The 20,821-nt window shown below is 46.3% G+C and overlaps 1 protein-coding gene across 2 annotated transcripts in view; it reads left to right on the forward strand.

The window, feature by feature from the left end:
* SPTBN2 (spectrin beta, non-erythrocytic 2) overlaps positions 1 to 20,821 on the forward strand; it is a 421,076-nt gene that overhangs the window by 345,307 nt on the left and 54,948 nt on the right. For both annotated transcript variants that reach the window (XM_063945149.1, XM_063945150.1), the window contains 2 exons: positions 10,839 to 10,956; positions 11,146 to 11,304. In XM_063945149.1, the coding sequence (XP_063801219.1) occupies positions 10,839 to 10,956; positions 11,146 to 11,304 (277 nt within the window). The remainder of the gene's footprint in view (positions 1 to 10,838; positions 10,957 to 11,145; positions 11,305 to 20,821) is intronic.

The following is a 20,821-nucleotide window of genomic DNA, read 5'->3' on the forward strand; positions in this document are numbered from 1 at the left end:
TCCCCGGTTAAAACAGTGCTGCAGACACTAGACTCGGGACACTTAGTCTCTAGGATATATGGTCGTATCCTGCTAATGCACCATAGTGACCCTCTCACGGCTCTTCGGGGTAGGTGGGAATCAGATGTGGGCATGCTATCGGAAGATGCATGAAATACTGCCATGGGGGCCCATCGGATCTCCACCTCCTCTGTTAGATATCAGCAAATACAACTATACATTCTACACAGGGTGTATATGACCCCGGTGAGATTAGCACATATCGGGGGTGCCCACAACTCGCAATGCCCTAGATGTGGAGCCGTGGATGCAGACTTCTGGCACTTACTGTGGGTGAGTCCTGGCGTGTCTGTGTTTTGGACGGCGGTTATACGGATCCTGTGTGACACAGGTATTCCCTCCCTCGTGTGTACTCCTGCGCTCTGTACACTGTTGATTGTGGACGAGGAAGCCTTAGACCCACCTAGTAGGCGATACGTTATTAACCTATGCGCTTTAGCTAGGGTCTGTATTGCCCGGCTATGGCTGGCCAGTGAAGCCCCGACATCTGGGGCGTGGATATCCCTGGTCAATGAAACAATTGCGCATGAAAAATTTGTATTTCTGGCTAGGAAAGTGGAGAAGAAATGGTCAACAATATGGGGTAGATGGATGGATTCTAAATATTACAAAGAGAGATATAGTTAAAACCGGGTTCTTTCCAGTGTGTCAGTATGGGATGTTGTGTGAGAGGGGGGTCCCCGCGGCCGGTCTTGCCTTGCTATGATATTTGTAACATACTGTGACATTTCTGCTGTCTCTAAGAGTTTCAGGGAACTGTTATGCTCTAGATGTGTTGAGCTAAGACACCGATGCTTTGTGACTATATGTTCTATAGGTAATAATGTTTACTCAAAATACTATAGACTGCATACATGTACTGTTATCTCCACACATGTTGGGTGTGGTCTCTGTTTGTGTGTTGTATGTGTGAAGTGTTAACGCAAAACTGAAAATCTCAATAAAAAATATTGAATTTAAAAAAAAAAAAACCTGTCCATTTTATTAAATACTTGTTGGAACATTGTTGAACTATCTAGAAAGGCAAATACAATTCACAATTGAACACATTTCTAAGATACTTCTACGGGGGAATTTATCTGACTTCAGATGTTGGCTTTCTGCCTGAGTCAACATCCTACCTGTGTTTTAGTGAATTGTCATAAACGTGTAGATCCATCTGTTCATAATCCTGCGCTGTCAGCTGTGCCAAATTTCCGTATTATTGTAATCGTCCTGCAGCTTTCTCACATTCTCGCTACTTCCAGACGGGCTGGTTTTTTTGTGTTTTTTTTTAAATCCTGTTGAATGTGCTAAATGTAAGATTGTCACTTTGCATACATTAGTGTGCATCTGTCATGCTGGTTTAACAAATTGAGCAGTATTATTAAAAACTTGGGTGTAACACCCTGCTTGCTGTGTTACTGGCATGGTCAGATCTCATGCAACCGCGTCGCCCCACTGTGTCCTCCAGTTTTTGACGAGGAGATCCATTCTGCAGATGTGCATAGTATAATATTTAAATATTGTAAAAGAATACTTTTTAAACTATTTTAATTAAAAAAATATTAAAAAAACAATGTTATGAACGATTTTGAAGGGAAAATTTGTCAGTTAAGTGGTTTAAAGGAATGAAAAGAAAAGCTTGTATTGCTAGATGGACTTTATTCTTTTAGTTGTGTATAATGATGAGCGGGTTCGGTTTCCGAGAAACCGAACCCCCCTGAACTTCACCCTTTTTACACGGGTCCGAGCCATACTCGGATTCTCCCGTATGGCTCGGTTAACCCGAGCGCGCCCGAACGTCATCATCCCGCTGTCGGATTCTCGCGAGATTCGGATTCTATATAAGCAGCCGCGCGTCGCTGCCATTTTCACACGTGCATTGAGATTGATAGGGAGAGGACGTGGCTGGCGTCCTCTCCGTTTATATACGAGACAGTTGATCTGATTGCTTTGCTTGTTTATTTTACTATTGTGGGGAGGATTGGGGAGCAGCTGTTAGGAGGAGTACAGTGCAGAGTTTTGCTGATAGTGACCACCAGTTTTTTATCCGTTCTCTTCTCTGCCTGAAAAAAACGCTCCATACCATATCTGTGCTCAGTGTGCCGCATGATATATCTGTGCTGAGTGCTCACACTGCTAAATTGTGGGGACTGGGGAGCAGCTATAGCAGGAGTACAGTGCAGAGTTTTGCTGACAGTGACCACCAGTATACGTTTGTCTGCCTGAAAAACACTCCTGTGGCTTTTTTTTTTATACTAGTAGTTTAGCAGTCTGGTGACAGTGTCCACCAGGTCCATTATACTGTATATAGCAGTACGGGTAGGCCACTGCTGTACCTACCTCTGTGTCGTCACTCGTCATCCATAAAGTATACTATCCATCCATCTACATTGTATACCTGTGGTGGCTTTTTTTTTAATACTAGTAGTTTAGCAGTCTGCTGACAGTGTCCACCAGGTCCATTATACTGTATATAGCAGTACGGTAGGCCACTGCTGTACCTACCTCTGTGTCGTCACTCGTCATCCATAAAGTATACTATCCATCCATCTACATTGTATACCTGTGGTGGCTTTTTTTTTTATACTAGTAGTTTAGCAGTCTGCTGAGTGTCCACCAGGTCCATTATACTGTATATAGCAGTACGGTAGGCCACTGCTGTACCTACCTCTGTGTCGTCACTCGTCATCCATTAAGTATACTATCCATCCATCTACATTGTATACCTGTGGTGCCTTTTAGTTGTGCGCATTAAAATATGGAGAACAAAAATGTGGAGGTTAAAAAAATAGGGAAAGATCAAGATCCACTTCCACCTCGTGCTGAAGCTGCTGCCACTAGTCATGGCCGAGACGATGAAATGCCATCAACGTCGTCTGCCAAGGCCGATGCCCAATGTCATAGTACAGAGCATGTAAAATCCAAAACACAAAAGATCAGTAAAATGCCTCAAAAATCAAAATTAAAAGCTTCTGAGGAGAAGCGTAAACTTGCCAATGTGCCATTTACGACACGGAGTGGCAAGGAACGGCTGAGGCCCTGGCCTATGTTCATGGCTAGTGGTTCAGCTTCACATGAGGATGGAAGCACTCATCCTCTCGCTAGAAAAAAGAAAAGACTTAAGCTGGCAAAAGCACAGCAAATAACTGTGCGTTCTTCGAAATCACAAATCCCCAAGGAGAGTCCAATTGTGTCGGTTGCGATGCATGACCTTCCCAACACTGGACAGGAAGAGCTTGCGCCTTCCACCATTTGCACGCCCCCTGCAAGTGCTGGAAGGAGCACCCGCAGTCCAGTTCCTGATAGTCAAATTGAAGATGTCAGTGTTGAAGTACACCAGGATGAGGATATGGGTGTTGCTGGCGCTGGGGAGGAAATTGACAAGGAGGATTCTGATGGTGAGGTGGTTTGTTTAAGTCAGGCACCCGGGGAGACACCTGTTGTCCGTGGGAGGAATATGGCCATTGACATTGCCTGGTCAAAATACAAAAAAAAATCAGCTCTTCGGTGTGGAATTATTTCAACACAAATGCGGACAACAGGTGTCAAGCCGTGTGTTGCCTTTGTCAAGCTGTAATAAGTAGGGGTAAGGACGTTAACCACCTCGGAACATCCTCCCTTATACGTCACCTGCAGCGCATTCATCATAAGTCAGTGACAAGTTCAAAAACTTTGGGCGACAGCGGAAGCAGTACACTGACCAGTAAATCCCTTCCTCTTGTAACCAAGCTCCTGCAAACCACACCACCAACTCCCTCAGTGTCAATTTCCTCCTTACCCAGGAAAGCCAATAGTCCTGCAGGCCATGTCACTGGCAAGTCTGACGAGTCCTCTCCTGCCTGGGATTCCTCCGATGCATCCTTGAGTGTAACGCCTACTGCTGCTGGCACTGCTGTTGTTGCTGCTGGAAGTCGATCGTCATCCCAGAGGGGAAGTCCGAAGACCACTTGTACTACTTCCAGTAAGCAATTGACTGTACAACAGTCCTTTGCGAGGAAGATGAAATATCACAGCAGTCATCCTGCTGCAAAGCAGATAACTCAGGCCTTGGCAGCCTGGGCGGTGAGAAACGTGGTTCCGGTATCCATCGTTAATTCAGAGGCAACTATAGACATGATTGAGGTACTGTGTCCCCGGTACCAAATACCATCTAGGTTCCATTTCTCTAGGCAGGCGATACCGAAAATGTACACAGACCTCAGAAAAAGACTCACCAGTGTCCTAAATAATGCAGTTGTACCCAATGTCCACTTAACCACGGACATGTGGACAAGTGGAGCAGGGCAGACTCAGGACTATATGACTGTGACAGCCCACTGGGTAGATGTATTGCCTCCCGCAGCAAGAACAGCAGCGGCGGCACCAGTAGCAGCATCTCGCAAATGCCAACTCGTTCCTAGGCAGGCTACGCTTTGTATCACCGCTTTCCAGAATACGCACACAGCTGAAAACCTCTTACGGCAACTGAGGAAGATCATCGCAGAATGGCTTACCCCAATTGGACTCTCCTGGGGATTTGTGACATCGGACAATGCCAGCAATATTGTGCGTGCATTACATCTGGGCAAATTCCAGCACGTCCCATGTTTTGCACATACCTTGAATTTGGTGGTGCAGAATTATTTAAAAAACGACAGGGGCGTGCAAGAGATGCTGTCGGTGGCCCGAAGAATTGCGGGCCACTTTAGGCGTTCAGGCACCGCGTACAGAAGACTGGAGCACCACCAAAAATACCTGAACTTGCCCTGCCATCATCTGAAGCAAGAGGTGGTAACGAGGTGGAATTCAACCCTCTATATGCTTCAGAGGATGGAGGAGCAGCAAAAGGCCATTCAAGCCTATACATCTGGCCACGATATAGGCAAAGGAGGTGGAATGCACCTGTCTCAAGCGCAGTGGAGAATGATTTCGAAGTTGTGCAAGGTTCTGCAACCCTTTGAACTTGCCACACGTGAAGTCAGTTCAGACACTGCCAGCCTGAGTCAGGTCATTCCCCTCATCAGGCTTTTTCAGAAGAAGCTGGAGACATTGAAGGAGGAGCTAAAACAGAGCGATTCCGCTAGGCATGTGGGACTTGTGGATGGAGCCCTTCATTCGCTTAACCAGGATTCACGGGTGGTCAATCTGTTGAAATCAGAGCACTACATTTTGGCCACCGTGCTCGATCCTAGATTTAAAACCTACGTTGTATCTCTCTTTCCGGCAGACACAAGTCTGCAGGGGTTCAAAGACCTGCTGGTAAGAAAATTGTCAAGTCAAGCGGAACGTGACCCGTCAACAGCTCCTCCTTCACATTCTCCCGCAACTGGGGGTGCGAGGAAAAGGCTACGAATTCCGAGCCCACCCGCTGGCGGTGATGCAGGGCAGTCTGGAGCGAGTGCTGACATCTGGTCCGGACTGAAGGACCTGCCAATGATTACTGACATGTCGTCTACTGTCACTGCATATGATTCTCTCACCATTGAAAGAATGGTGGAGGATTATATGAGTGACCGCATCCAAGTAGGCACGTCAGACAGTCCGTACGTATACTGGCAGGAAAAAGAGGCAATTTGGAGGCCCTTGCAGAAACTGGCTTTATTCTACCTAAGTTGCCCTCCCTCCAGTGTGTACTCCGAAAGAGTGTTTAGTGCAGCCGCTCACCTTGTCAGCAATCGGCGTACGAGGTTACTTCCAGAAAATGTGGAGAAGATGATGTTCATTAAAATGAATTATAATCAATTCCTCCGTGGAGACATTCACCAGCAGCAATTGCCTCCAGAAAGTACACGGGGACCCGAGATGGTGGATTCCAGTGGGGACGAATTAATAATCTGTGAGGAGGGGGATGTACACAGTGAAAGGGGTGATGAATCGGACGATGATGATGAGGTGGACATCTTGCCTCTGTAGAGCCAGTTTTGTGCAAGGAGAGATTGATTGCTTCTTTTTTGGTGGGGGCCCATACCAACCAGTCATTTCAGTCACAGTCGTGTGGCAGACCCTGTCACTGAAATGATGGGTTCGTTAAAGTGTGCATGTCCTGTTTATACAACATAAGGGTGGGTGGGAGGGCCCAAGGACAATTCCATCTTGCACCTCTTTTTCTTTCATTTTTCTTTGCATCATGTGCTGTTTGGGGAGTATTTTTTTGAAGGGCCATCCTGCCTGACACTGCAGTGTCACTCCTAGATGGGCCAGGTGTTTGTGTCGGCCACTTGTGTCGCTTAGCTTAGTCACACAGCGACCTTGGTGCGCCTCTTTTTTTCTTTGCATCATGTGCTGTTTGGGGACTATTTTTTTCAAGTGCCATCCTGTCTGACACTGCAGTGCCACTCCTAGATGGGCCAGGTGTTTGTGTCGGCCACTAGGGTCGCTTAGCTTAGTCACACAGCTACCTCATTGCGCCTCTTTTTTTCTTTGCATCATGTGCTGTTTGGGGACTATTTTTTTCAAGTGCCATCCTGTCTGACACTGCAGTGCCACTCCTAGATGGGCCAGGTGTTTGTGTCGGCCACTTGTGTCGCTTAGCTTAGCCATCCAGCGACCTCGGTGCAAATTTTAGGACTAAAAATAATATTGTGAGGTGTTCAGAATAGACTGAAAATGAGTGGAAATTATGGTTATTGAGGTTAATAATACTATGGGATCAAAATGACCCCCAAATTCTATGATTTAAGCTGTTTTTTTAGTGTTTTTTGAAAAAAACACCCGAATCCAAAACACACCCGAATCCGACAAAAAATTTCCGGTGAGGTTTTGCCAAAACGCGTCCGAACCCAAAACACGGCCGCGGAACCGAACCCAAAACCAAAACACGAAACCAGAAAAATTTCCGGTGCACAGTCTTGCAGCATATTGCAGTAAGAAATGTGTCAGCAGCAGGAATAGTAATGTGCACAGGGACGTACACTGTAGCAGTATATGCCAACATCTGTGGTAATGGGCAGCTATATTTCAGTACCTATAACAATGCTGCATAAATAGAAGTTGCCCATATCAGCCAATAATCTTCAAGCCATAATTTATCTAGAGCAGTCTATAACGTGACAGCTAGAGGCTGATTGTTTCTATGGGCAATTGCTCCACTTCATCTCTCTCTAAGGTTTGATTAATTTCCCCCTAATAGTAGCAGTATTGGACACATACGGCCCGTGTAGAGCTGGATGCATTTTACAAAAAAAAAAAAATGCAAACACCAAATGCATCCAAAAATGGCTGTAATTACCTAATCGTAGCATGCTTTGTTAAATGCATATGGTGCATGAAGATAATGCTTATGTCACAGATTTGTCAGTTATCCAGTTTTTGTTGATGATTTGGGGCTTCATATAGAATGGATAAAAAAATGTAAAAATTCAGTGGAAAGGTTATTCTGCAGTCTTCCTGCTGCTAATCCAGTGCACTGTGGTTATCATCATCATCAGCATCAGCAGCACATATCTGTCAGCAGAAGGCAAGCACCCACAATAGATACTCCTCATCCTATCTTTGGCGTTCCCTTTAAATATGCTGCAGTTATGCTGACATTCCCTTTCTGTACTAGCCACTATGCCTTGCCTGTCGCTCCTCCCGAAGTATAGTGTGTAGTAAGTGCAGAATGCGTCTGAGTCTGCACGGATTCTAATATATACCGTACAGAAATGTGTGTTTAACCAGAAAGAATGCACATCCAGCTCTACATGACCCATATAATCAAAGAGCGGACACTGTTGCAGCCATGGTGTGTTAGTGGGTGTAGGAGAAAATAGTAGCAAGTGGTCTCTGGGAGGACAATAAATGGTGACAGGCATAATTGCAGCATGGTAACAACTGCATTCAACCAAGTAACATAAGGTTCCAGAATCAGCTGTGTGACACTTATATAGACACCGCAGTATGTTCTTACATATGTGTCCTCATACATCAAGCTTCAATACGCCATGTATCACAAAATGCCTGGCTTGAGTGAGCCACAACAAAGTCCTGTGCAATTCTGCTAATATCAGGCATCTTTTTTTATTTTTACTTTTTTTGTGGCCAAAAAAAATGCATCTTTTTCTGTAACAATGTGACTAGGACGCACAAGGAGACTGTACTGATTAATTTGAATTATGATGACGCTTGTATATTGTGAGTCTGTATACGGAGTACAACAGAATTTTGTACTGGAAAAAAATCTGCGGCTGCTATGTTGTAGCGCTTCATAGACCGATTCAGAGACTCAGTCGCACACACTAGAAGTGTCACATTTCAAATGAATCAGCAGAGTCTCCCGTGCAACCTTCACATCGCATTGAAACTAAGATGCATGTTTGGCAAAAAAACTTGTGATGCTAGAGGTTCTCAGCGGACCTGGCGCCAACAGTGGCTGTTGGGTGTGACTGCAGCAATGATGTATGAGGACACATCTGTACTGTACCTGGACCAGACTGTCAGCAGGTGCATGGGGTAAAGCATAGTGTGTGAGTTTAAGGGGTATATTTCCTAAACAGTAGGTTTTCAAAGTCGCCAATTCTGTGTGGCTTTGATTGCTGAATTTAAAACGGCAAAATTATGAAATGTTGAATCTGGTTTGTTTTGCATTTATTGCCGTTTTAATTCCAGCAGTCAGTCACTAATAATAGCCATCTTTGAAATCCTGCTAAGTTTCATAGACGCCTGGAGTAGTAGACAGGATATACGGTATGCAGCAACTCCAGCTTGCCTACAGTAGGACGCGCGTCTCTCATTATACACATTCACTCAGCAGGGCCGAAACTAGGATTTTCGTCACCCAGGGCAAGGAAGTAATTTGGCGCCCGCCCCGCCCCGCCCCGCCCCCCCCCCCCCCCTCAAAAACAAACACCACCAACCCCCCCACCCGGCCCCCCACAAAAATACCTTGTCAGACTAAAATACTTAGATTATGAAAAATTTTGAATAAAAAAAAAGAAAGGAGGATACTATTGGACAACATTCCCCTATGTGCCTCAAATGCCCTATGCGTCAAATGCTCCCCTGTGTGTCCTCATACATTGCAGTTTGTCGCAGCGATCGGGTCGGAACTGCACATGCGCCGGCGCCTCACTGTGCCGTCGCATGGCAGCCGTCGGTGCCCAGCGATCACCTCTGAGACAGAGGTGGTCGCTGGGTGGGAGGGGGCTGAATGGCGGTGTTAAGCCGCCGTTTAGTAGGCGCGGTCCGGCCAACGCAGGCGTGGCCGGACTGTTGGGGGGACGTGGCGTGGCGGCAGCGTGACTTCTCATGCAGCCGCTGCGGCCAGCAGCAGCGACACACAACTCCCGGCCAGCCGCAGGAGCTGCGCTGGCCGGGAGTTACTCCACAGATACAAAGGCATCGCTGCTGTGCGATGCTTTTGTATTTGTGCGGGGGAGCAGGCACTGACATGCGGGGCGGACTAGCCCTGTGCTGGGCGTCCCCCCGCATGTGTGAGTTTACGATCGTAGCTGTGCTAAATTTAGCACAGCTACGATCAACTCTGAATGACCCCCTATATCATAACACTTCATCACTGCTCTACATTCCCCTATCCACTGCACTATATTGATATACTACATCCCCTACACGCTGAACTACATCACTACACTACATGCCCCTATACACTACACTACATACCCTATATACTACACCAAATCCCCCCACCTGGGAGGCAAAGCGGAGGTTGATACTGCTAACTGGGAGCACAGTGACGATAATAAAGTCTGTCTTTAAACTCACCACAAAGCTGCTGTAGTGATACTCTCGAGAGTTGGTGGTTGTCCAGGCTATAAGTTTCCACTGTCAAGTGGACAGCTAGCAAAGCGAACCTTTGATTTCTATGACTGTACCTGTTAGCAAGCATAAGCCTGGGGGGGTGTAGTATGGTATGCCGGCAGTCGGGCTCCCGGCGACCAGCATACTGGCGCCGGAATCCCAACCGCCGGCATACCGACAGGTGGATGAGCGCAAATGAGCCCCTTGCGGGCTCACTGCGCTCACCACGCTGCAGGTACGGTGGCGCGCTATGCTATCTATTCTTCCGCCAGGGGGGTCGTGGACCCCCAAGAGGGAGAAAAGATGTCTGTATGCCGGTGGTCGGGATTCCGGCGCCGGTATGGTGGTCGCCGGTTGCCCGGCCGCCGGCAACCTGAAGACCACCCAGCCTGGGGCAGTGTGGTGTAGCCTGCAGCTTGTTATCGGTCGGTGCTGGGCAGGCAGCCGGAAACATAGCCTGCTGAAAAACACAGCACCAACAGATCGCTTCTATAGCTTGTACGGTGCACCGCACGCTAGTCGCAGCACTGCATGGTAAAGACGAGACTTTAAGACAGTAGATGACATAGGAGAGATCCCAGGTACTGAAGCTCACCTGCACAGCACTGGAGGCAGCTGCAGCCAGACAGATGGGCCAGAGACACTGCCCCGGGAGCAGTCTGCTGTCTCACTGGAGCAGCACAACACTGCTGGTAAAAAAACAAAACAAAAACCCTGCTCCTCTAACTCATCAGCGCCCCCTCAAATCCTGCACCCCCTACCCCACCCCCTAGTTATGGCCCTGCACTCAGTAACAGTACTTTGGAATATGACCTACAGACTTTGCTGATCACCCTGCAGGATTCATTAATGTATCAACATGGAAACAGGATGGTTCTGCTTACTTGGGATTTATTTGTGCTATGAACCGATGAAAATAATAGTTTCAATAAAAATGTTTTCCATGCTCTGTGGTACCTGCATGCGTTCCATAGGTTACAGCCTTGGGAATTTGGGTCATTATACATATAAATGAACGTTGCTTTTAGAGGCTCAGTACTAATACTATTATTTTTTTTGTCTTTTTTTTTTTTTTTTAGGTTCACAGAAAAAGGGAATTTGGAAGTACTGCTCTTTACCATCCAGAGTAAAATGAGAGCAAATAATCAAAAAGTATATATTCCAAGAGAAGGAAAACTTATAGCTGACATAAACAAGGTACAATTGTGGTTGCCTGTTATTTTAGTTTTAGGCTGTGGAGTTACCAAGCTAAACCTTCCACTCTGTTCCCTCAAGTAGTAATGAAGTCTGAGTCCAAGGTTTGGCTTAGCAACTCCACAGCCCTGTTTATAAATACTATTTCTATCTGTAGTTATTGCGATGATGGACTATGATTCTATCCATTAGGCCTGGGAGCGTCTAGAGAAGGCAGAACATGAACGGGAACTTGCACTGCGTAATGAGCTGATTCGACAGGAGAAATTGGAGCAGCTGGCAGCTAGATTTGATCGGAAAGCAGCCATGAGAGAAACTTGGCTGAGCGAGAATCAGCGCCTTGTCTCCCAGGTAGGTGTACGTCTTATTTCTGGGCATTGTACATATGCCACTCTATCACATAGGAAACACAGGTTTGTGTCAGTTGTGTATTTGTGTATACGTAATATCAAGTGAGCATCACAGAACTGATCTTTTTATTTTTCGAGATATTTACATTGCCAAATGGTAGCTGCCGCTAAACATATTCTTTTGTGTGTGTGTGTGTGTGTGTGTGTGTGTGCGTGCATGTATGTATGTATGTGTGTGTGTGTGTGTATAATATATATATATATATTTCTCTAACGTCCTAGTGGATGCTGGGAACTCCGAAAGGACCATGGGGAATAGCGGCTCCGCAGGAGTCTGGGCACAACTAAAAGAAAGCTTTTAGACTACCTGGTGTGCACTGGCTCCTCCCACTATGACCCTCCTCCAAGCCTCAGTTAGATTTTTGTGCCCGGCCGAGCTGGATGCACACTAGGGGCTCTCCTGAGCTCTTAGAAGAAAGTATATTTTAGGTTTTTTATTTTCAGTGAGATCTGCTGGCAACAGGCTCACTGCAACGAGGGACTAAGGGGAGAAGAAGCGAACCTACCTGCTTGCAGCTAGCTTGGGCTTCTAGGCTACTGCACACCATTAGCTCCAGAGGGACCGACCGCATGGAACTGGCCTTGGTGTTCGGTCCCGGAGCCGCGCCGCCGTCCCCCTTACTGAGCCAGAAGCAAGAAGAGGTGGCATGAAGACTTCTGTCTTCTCCAAGGTAGCGCACAGCACTGCAGCTGTGCGCCATTGCTTCTCATACACACTTCACACTCCGGTCACTGAGGGTGCAGGGCGCTGGGGGGGGGCGCCCTGAGCAGCAATAAAAACACCTTGGCTGGCAAAACAATCACAATATATAGCCCCAGAGGCTATATATGTGATAATTACCCCTGCCAGAATCCTTAAAAAAGCGGGAGAATAGTCTGCGAAAAAGGGGCGGAGCTATCCCCCTCAGCACACTGGCGCCATTTTTCCCTCACAGTTCCGCTGGAAGGAAGCTCCCTGGCTCTCCCCTGCAGTCTACACTACAGAAAAAGGGTAAAAAAGAGAGGGGGGGCACTAAATTTAGGCGCAGTAAATAATATATTAGCTATAGGGGACATAATTCAGTTAGTCCCTGCAGTATATAGCGCTCTGGTGTGTGCTGGCATACTCTCTCTCTGTCTCCCCAAAGGGCTTCTGTGGGGTCCTGTCCTCTGTTTAGAGCATTCCCGGTGTGTGTGCGGTGTGTCGGTACGGCTGTGTCGACATGTTTGAGGAGGAAAATTATGTGGAGGCGGAGCAGATGCCTGTAGAAGTGATGTCACCCCCTGCGGGGCAGACACCTGAGTGGATGGTTTTATGGAAGGAATTACGTGCAAGTGTCGACTCCTTACACAAAAAATTTGACGCCATGCCAAATGCGGGACAGCCGGCTTCTCAGCTTGTGCCTGCCCAGGTGTCTCAAAGGCCATCAGGGGCTCTAAAACGCCCGCTACCTCAGATGGCAGACCCAGATGTCGACACGGATACTGATACCAGTGTCGACGACGATGAGTCTAATCTAATGTCCACTAAGGCCATTCGCTGCATGATTGAGGCGATGAAAGAGGTGTTACACATTTCAGATTTAAACCCAGGTACCACAAAAAAGGGTATTATGTTTGGGGAGAAAAAACTACCCGTAGTTTTTCCCCCATCTGAAGAATTAAATGAAGTGTGTGAAGAAGCGTGGGCTTTCCCTGATAAAAGATTGATAATCTCAAAAAAATTACTAATGGCGTTCCCTTTCCCGCCAGAGGATAGGGCACGTTGGGAAACACCTCCTAGGGTGGATAAAGCGCTCACACGTTTGTCTAAAAAGGTGGCACTTCCGTCTCCGGATACGGCCGCCCTGAAGGAGCCTGCGGATAGAAAACAGGAGGCGATCCTGATGTCTATATATACGCACACAGGCATTATACTTAGGCCAGCTATTGCGTCAGCATGGATGTGCAGTGCTACCGCTGCGTGGTCAGATTCCCTGTCAGAAAATATTGACACCCTTGACAGGGACACTATTCTGCTAACCATAGAGCATATAAAAGACTCAGTCTTATACATGAGGGATGCACAGAGGGAGATCTGCCGACTGGCATCTAAAATAAGTGCATTGTCCATTTCTGCTAGGAGAGGCTTATGGACCCGGCAGTGGACAGGGGATGCAGATTCCAAAAGGCACATGGAAGTTTTGCCTTATAAGGGTGAGGAGTTATTCGGGGATGGTCTCTCGGACCTCGTTTCCACAGCGACAGCTGGGAAGTCAGCATTTTTACCCCATGTTCCCTCACAGCCTAAAAAAGCGCCGTTTTATCAGGTACAGTCCTTTCGGACCCAGAAAAACAGGCGAGGAAAAGGCGGGTCCTTTCTGTCCAGAGGCAGAGGTAGGGGAAAAAGGCTGCAACAAACAGCTAGTTCCCAGGAGCAAAAGTCCTCCCCCGCTTCTTCCAAGTCCGCCGCATGACGGTGGGGCTCCACAGGCGGAGCCAGGTACGGTGGGGGGCCGCCTCCAAAATTTCAGCGATCAGTGGGCTCGCTCACAGGTGGATCCCTGGGTCTTTCAAGTGGTATCTCAGGGGTACAAGCTGGAATTCGAGGCGTCTCCCCCCAGCCGTTTCCTCAAATCAGCCTTGCCAGCAACTCCCTCGGACAGGGAGGCTGTGCTAGAGGCAATTCACAAGCTGTATTTCCAGCGCGTGATAGTCAAGGTGCCCCTACTTCAACAAGGACGGGGTTACTATTCCACACTGTTTGTGGTACCGAAACCGGACGGTTCGGTGAGACCCATTTTAAATTTGAAATCCTTGAACACATACATAAAAAAAATTCAAGTTCAAGATGGAATCGCTCAGGGCGGTTATTGCAAGTCTAGACGAGGGGGATTACATGGTATCCCTGGACATCAAGGATGCTTACCTGCATGTCCCCATTTACCTTCCTCACCAGGAGTACCTCAGATTTGCGGTACAGAATTGCCATTACCAATTCCAGACGCTGCCGTTTGGTCTGTCCACGGCACTGAGGGTGTTTACCAAGGTAATGGCGGAAATGTTGATACTCCTTCGAAAAAAGGGAGTTTTAATTATCCCATACTTGGACGATCTCCTAATAAAGGCGAGATCCAAGGAGCAGTTGTTGGTAGGGGTAGCACTATCTCAGGAGGTGCTACACCAGCACGGTTGGATCCTAAATATTCCAAAGTCACAGCTGGTTCCGACGACACGTCTACTGTTCCTGGGAATGATTCTGGACACAGTCCAGAAAAAAGTGTTTCTCCCAGAGGAAAAAGCCATGGAGCTGTCGTCTCTAGTCAGAAACCTCCTGAAACCAAAACAGGTGTCGGTGCATCACTGCACGCGAGTCCTAGGAAAGATGGTGGCTTCTTACGAAGCAATTCCTTTCGGCAGGTTCCATGCCAGAATCTTTCAGTGGGACCTGTTGGACCAATGGTCCGGATCGCATCTTCAGATGCATCGGCTAATAACCCTGTCTCCAAGAACCAGGGTGTCTCTGCTGTGGTGGCTGCAGAGTGCTCATCTTCTAGAGGGCCGCAGATTCAGCATACAGGACTGGGTCCTGGTGACCACGGATGCCAGCCTTCGAGGCTGGGGGGCAGTCACACAGGGAAGAAGCTTCCAAGGACTATGGTCGAGTCAGGAGACTTCCCTACACATAAATATTCTAGAACTGAGGGCCATTTACAATGCCCTAAGTCAGGTAAAACCCCTGCTTCTACACCAGCCGGTACTGATCCAGTCAGACAACATCACGGCGGTCGCCCATGTAAACCGACAGGACGGCAATGGCAGAAGTCACAAGGATTCTCCGATGGGCGGAAAATCATGTGCTAGCACTGTCAGCAGTGTTCATTCCGGGAGTGGACAACTGGGAAGCAGACTTCCTCAGCAGGCACGACCTCCACCCGGGAGAGTGGGGACTTCATCCAGAAGTCTTTTAAATGATTGTAAACCAGTGGGAAAAACCACAGGTGGACATGATGGCGTCCCGCCTAAACAAAAAACTAGAGAGATATTGCGCCAGGTCAAGGGACCCTCAGGCGATAGCTGTGGACGCTCTAGTGACACCGTGGGTGTACCAGTCGGTTTATGTGTTCCCTCCTCTGCCTCTCATACCAAAGGTACTGAGAATAATAAGAAAACGAGGAGTAAGGACAATACTCGTGGTTCCGGATTGGCCAAGAAGAGCGTGGTACCCGAAACTTCAAGAGATGATCTCAGAGGACCCATGGCTTCTGCCGCTCAGACAGGACCTGCTGCAGCAGGGGCCCTGTCTGTTCCAAGACTTACCGCGGCTGCGTTTGACGGCATGGCGGTTGAACACCGGATCCTAAAGGAAAAGGGCATTCCAGAGGATGTCATTCCTACACTGATTAAAGCCAGGAAAGATGTAACTGTAAAGCATTATCACCGCATATGGCGGAAATATGTTGCTTGGTGTGAGGCCAATAAGGCCCCAACAGAGGAATTTCAGCTGGGTCGATTTCTGCACTTCCTACAAGCAGGAGTGACTATGGGCCTAAAATTAGGCTCCATTAAGGTGCAGATATCGGCTCTGTCGATGTTCTTCCAAAAAGAACTAGCTTCACTACCTGAAGTTCAGACATTTGTAAAAGGAGTGCTGCATATTCAGCCCCCTTTTGTGCCTCCAGTGGCACCCTGGGATCTCAACGTGGTGTTGAATTTCCTAAAATCACATTGGTTTGAGCCACTAAAGACCGTGGATCTAAAATATCTCACGTGGAAAGTGGTCATGTTATTGGCCTTGGCTTCGGCCAGGCGTGTATCAGAATTGGCGGCTTTGTCATTTAAAAGCCCTTATCTGATTTTCCATATGGATAGGGCAGAATTGAGGACTCGTCTCCAGTTTCTCCCTAAGGTGGTATCAGCTTTTCACTTGAACCAACCTATTGTAGTGCCTGCGGCTACTAGCGACTTGGAGGATTCCAAGTTGCTGGACGTAGTCAGGGCCTTGAAAATTTATGTTTCCAGGACGGCTGGAGTCAGGAAAACTGACTCGCTATTTATCCTGTATGCACCCAACAAACTGGGTGCTCCTGCTTCTAAGCAGACTATTGCTCGCTGGATTTGTAGCACAATTCAGCTGGCGCATTCTGCGGCTGGACTGCCGCATCCTAAATCAGTTAAAGCACATTCTACAAGGAAGGTGGGCTCATCTTGGGCGGCTGCCCGAGGGGTCTCGGCTTTACAACTTTGCCGAGCTGCTACTTGGTCAGGGGCAAACACGTTTGCAAAATTCTACAAATTTGATACCCTGGCTGAGGAGGACCTTGAGTTCTCTCATTCGGTGCTGCAGAGTCATCCGCACTCTCCCGCCCGTTTGGGAGCTTTGGTATAATCCCCATGGTCCTTTCGGAGTTCCCAGCATCCACTAGGACGTTAGAGAAAATAAGATTTTACTCACCGGTAAATCTATTTCTCGTAGTCCGTAGTGGATGCTGGGCGCCCGTCCCAAGTGCGGATTGTCTGCAATAATTGTACATAGTTATTGTTCACTAACGGGTTATTGTTATGAGCCATCTGTTGAGAGGCTCAGTTATGTTTCATACTGTTAACTGGATATGGTATCATGTGTTATACGGTGTGATTGGTGTGGCTGGTATGAGTCTTACCCGGGATTCAAAATCCTTCCTTATTGTGTCAGCTCTTCCGGGCACAGTATCCTAACTGAGGCTTGGAGGAGGGTCATAGTGGGAGGAGCCAGTGCACACCAGGTAGTCTAAAAGCTTTCTTTTAGTTGTGCCCAGACTCCTGCGGAGCCGCTATTCCCCATGGTCCTTTCGGAGTTCCCAGCATCCACTACGGACTGCGAGAAATAGATTTACCGGTGAGTAAAATCTTATTTTATATATATATATATATATATATATATATATATATATATATACACACACATATTCATGCAGAAAATGTTACTTGTTGAATGTTTTCAATGTCACTCTCCAAATTGTGACCTCTAATTGCTAAAATCCAATTTATTCATGTATAAACAATGGACCACAGTTGATACAATCATTGGAGCCTTTGGATGTCACATCACTTGCATGTTGATGGTTGCAAGGTCGCATTACATAAAGCTGCAGCAGGCTTGATTTACACAACTTATCTGTTGCCAACAGTAGATTCAGCATCACTGTTTTACCATTGTATGATTTATCATATCAATCTTTTTAACTGTGGGACTACCGCGACCATACTGTTATATACCCTACAGGGTTTTCTTGACTCCTTTGGTGTATAGACCCCTGATGAAGTCCATTGGACGAAACGCGTTGGGTTATTTACGGATGTAAGAACATCAGACAGCCACTGATTTGACTTGGAGATGTCATTGGATTAAGAAACTCTATATTTACAAAACACCACACCATTCACAGTTTTAAAGTTCTATGCTTTTATTATGGATGTAACATTCATATGATGATGACGCAGTAATTGTATCAACTGTGGTTCATTGTCTATACATGAATAAATTGGATTTTAGCAATTTGTGGTCACAGTTTGGAGAGTGACATTGAAAACATTCAATAAGTAACATTTTAAACAGCTCCCACGGAAACCCCATTTTCTGCATTTTTTTCTGTGTACTCTATCTAACAGAGGGTACTCTCCAGGGTGTAGCTCAATATAGTGCAGAATTAGGTCTTTATTGTGTGTGTGTGTGTGTGTGTGTGTGTGTGTGTGTGTATGTGTGTACTACATATATATATATGTATGTGTGTGTATATGTATGTATGTATGTATGTGTATATATATATAAAATCCACAGAAGAAGCCGCTTCACACTTTTGAATACAATTGAAGCCGGTGCCCGGTCAGTGAAATAATACAGAAAGTTCCAAGAGTGACCACCAGAGGGATCAAACTCAGATAGACCAGCACACTGCTTAGATGCAAGACGTTTTTACTTATTTCAAAAGAAAGTGCAGATTATAGTAGCAAGCATATGGCACACATGTCTGTAGCAGCATTTGAAATTGAACAATAGATACTTAACATCCCGACAGCTGTTTCGAATATCTTCTTCAGGGGAATGAAGAAAGTGTCATAGTGCCGACCACTGCACACACCGCAGTGTCAGTTTTAAAGTGTCTTGTGCCTAATGAGCCTGCCACAGAAGTACAATTTACAGTGTGTAAAGTGCTTACCTGGGAACCATCTCTCCCGCCCGGTCACACGTGGACGCAACTGACGTCATCCACAAGCGCCACCTTCGGACGCTACCAGGAAATGACGTCAGGGGAAGGATATGTCCGTGACACCTCCCGTGTAAAACACATGAAGGAGCCGGCCGGCCCTCCCCAACACGGAGGAAAATTCCTCCGAGAGTGCGATGACGTGACACAAGTCGCCAAGTCCCGCGCGTTAAAATAAACGCACAGTGAGTGACAACAAGTGGGGGGCGTTCGATCAGTCCACAGTAAAAATACCCGGAACCAAAGGAACACCATCCCAATTCCCGTGGGAGGGAAGAAAAGATCCCCAGGGATAACTATACTAAACAACAATAAATGAATAAAACAAATAATCAATCAATATATAGATGCTAAACACATGGAGCATATTGGTGGTCAATCGTGAATATATCAGATAGCCTTAGGTGAGTATCGGTTTTCACAAATGAATTGTCAATGACCCCAAAATCAGCTAGTGTGGTCTCACTTAATGAAGGGTAGATCCACAGCTCCAAGTATGTCGCTAATAAATATATGATAACCAGTACAAATATATAAAGACATAATCAACATACAAATATAACTTATTAAAACTACTAAGTCTCAGGTAATGGATCCAAATACGATATCATGAAGAGGTCAAGGTTCACATGTGTTATAAATAATAAAAAAATATAAAAAAAATATATAAAAAAAGTAACAAAAAAATTGTCACAAAAATGGCACAAGGGAAAATTCTTCATTGAGACCGGCAGGCGTGAGGGTATCCAAACGACGGATCCACCGGCACTCTTGTTGTAATAACAGCTTGTGGCGATCACCGCCTCTTTTGAGAGGAGGTACATGATCAATGGGCATAAATAATAGGTCTTTAATGTGATGTCCATGGTGAACAAAATGTTTTGCGACTGGTGGCGTCGAGCTTTCAACTTTGGTGAACGCCTTTTTAATTGAAGAGCGGTGCAAGGCTATGCGCTCTTTCAGCATTCTGATTGTTTTTCCAACATACAGTTTTTTGCAGGGGCACTGGATAACATAAATCACAAATCTTGTTTCACATGTCATGCGATACTTCAATCGAAATGTGTTGCCCTTGGTTGGATGTAGAAAATTGCTGCCTGTGTGCATATGCTTGCAATTAACACAGGAGCCACATTTGTGCGCTCCTGGTTTCAGTTGTAGCCAGCTGTTTCCATGTTGTGACATCGGCACTATGTCGGAATAGGTAATCTGATCCTTGAGGTTTGAGCTACGTTTGTAGCTAAACAACGGTAGATTGCCACAAAATTGCCCCATTGTCTGTCGGATCTGCCTGCAAGATATGCCAGTATTTTGAGATCGCACGTCTCGTGACACCAGGGGCAATAGAATACGTACTAGAAAAGACTAGTCGTCCAAGATCCTTATTTCTAGTTTTAGATCTCATCAGTTCTGTCTGTCCGATCTTTAAACATTTCGAGATTGCTTCTTGTACCTCTGTGGAGTCATAGCCCCTCTCAAATAATTTCTTTCCCATATCAGTCAAAGCACCTGGTAATGCTTCGTCATCAGAGGTTATTCGCATTACTCGTACAAGCTGCGAAAAGGGTAAACCCTTCTTCAAAGGTTGCGGATGAAAGCTCGTGGCTAACAATAAGGAACTGACACTGTGGTGTGTGCAGTGGTCGGCACTATGACACTTTATTCATTCCCCTGAAGAAGATATTCGAAACAGCTGTCGGGATGTTAAGTATCTATTGTTCAATTTCAAATGCTGCTACAGACATGTGTGCCATATGCTTGCTACTATAATCTGCACTTTCTTTTGAAATAAGTAAAAACGTCTTGCATCTAAGCAGTGTGCTGGTCTATCTGAGTTTGATCCCTCTGGTGGTTACTCTTGGAACTTTCTATATATATATATATATATATATATATATATATATATATATATATATATAAAATATTTATTTATTTATTTATTTTTTGAAATCGGTGCACAGCAGATGTGCTAGGCCACACTGAGTCCTTATCAGTAGTAACATGATTTTGCAGGTACACAGTGGTGTTGAAGGGGATACCAGAAGTGGTATCAAACAGTGGGTCATATCAGGTATCTGGATGTCTCACCTCAGGAGCTAAGTACTGCACGTGTGTAGAGTACTGTGACACTCTTACACAGTAAAGATGGCAGCAGTGTGCATGTATGCTGTAGCACATAAAGTCAGAGGTTGCACCTTCCCGCTGACTCCTAGCTTGTTCTAGTAATAGGGCAGAGGCAGCGCAGAGTGGCTG

Source organism: Pseudophryne corroboree, chromosome 11, assembly GCF_028390025.1.
Source record: "Pseudophryne corroboree isolate aPseCor3 chromosome 11, aPseCor3.hap2, whole genome shotgun sequence".
In the NCBI taxonomy this organism is placed as follows: Eukaryota; Metazoa; Chordata; class Amphibia; order Anura; family Myobatrachidae; genus Pseudophryne; species Pseudophryne corroboree.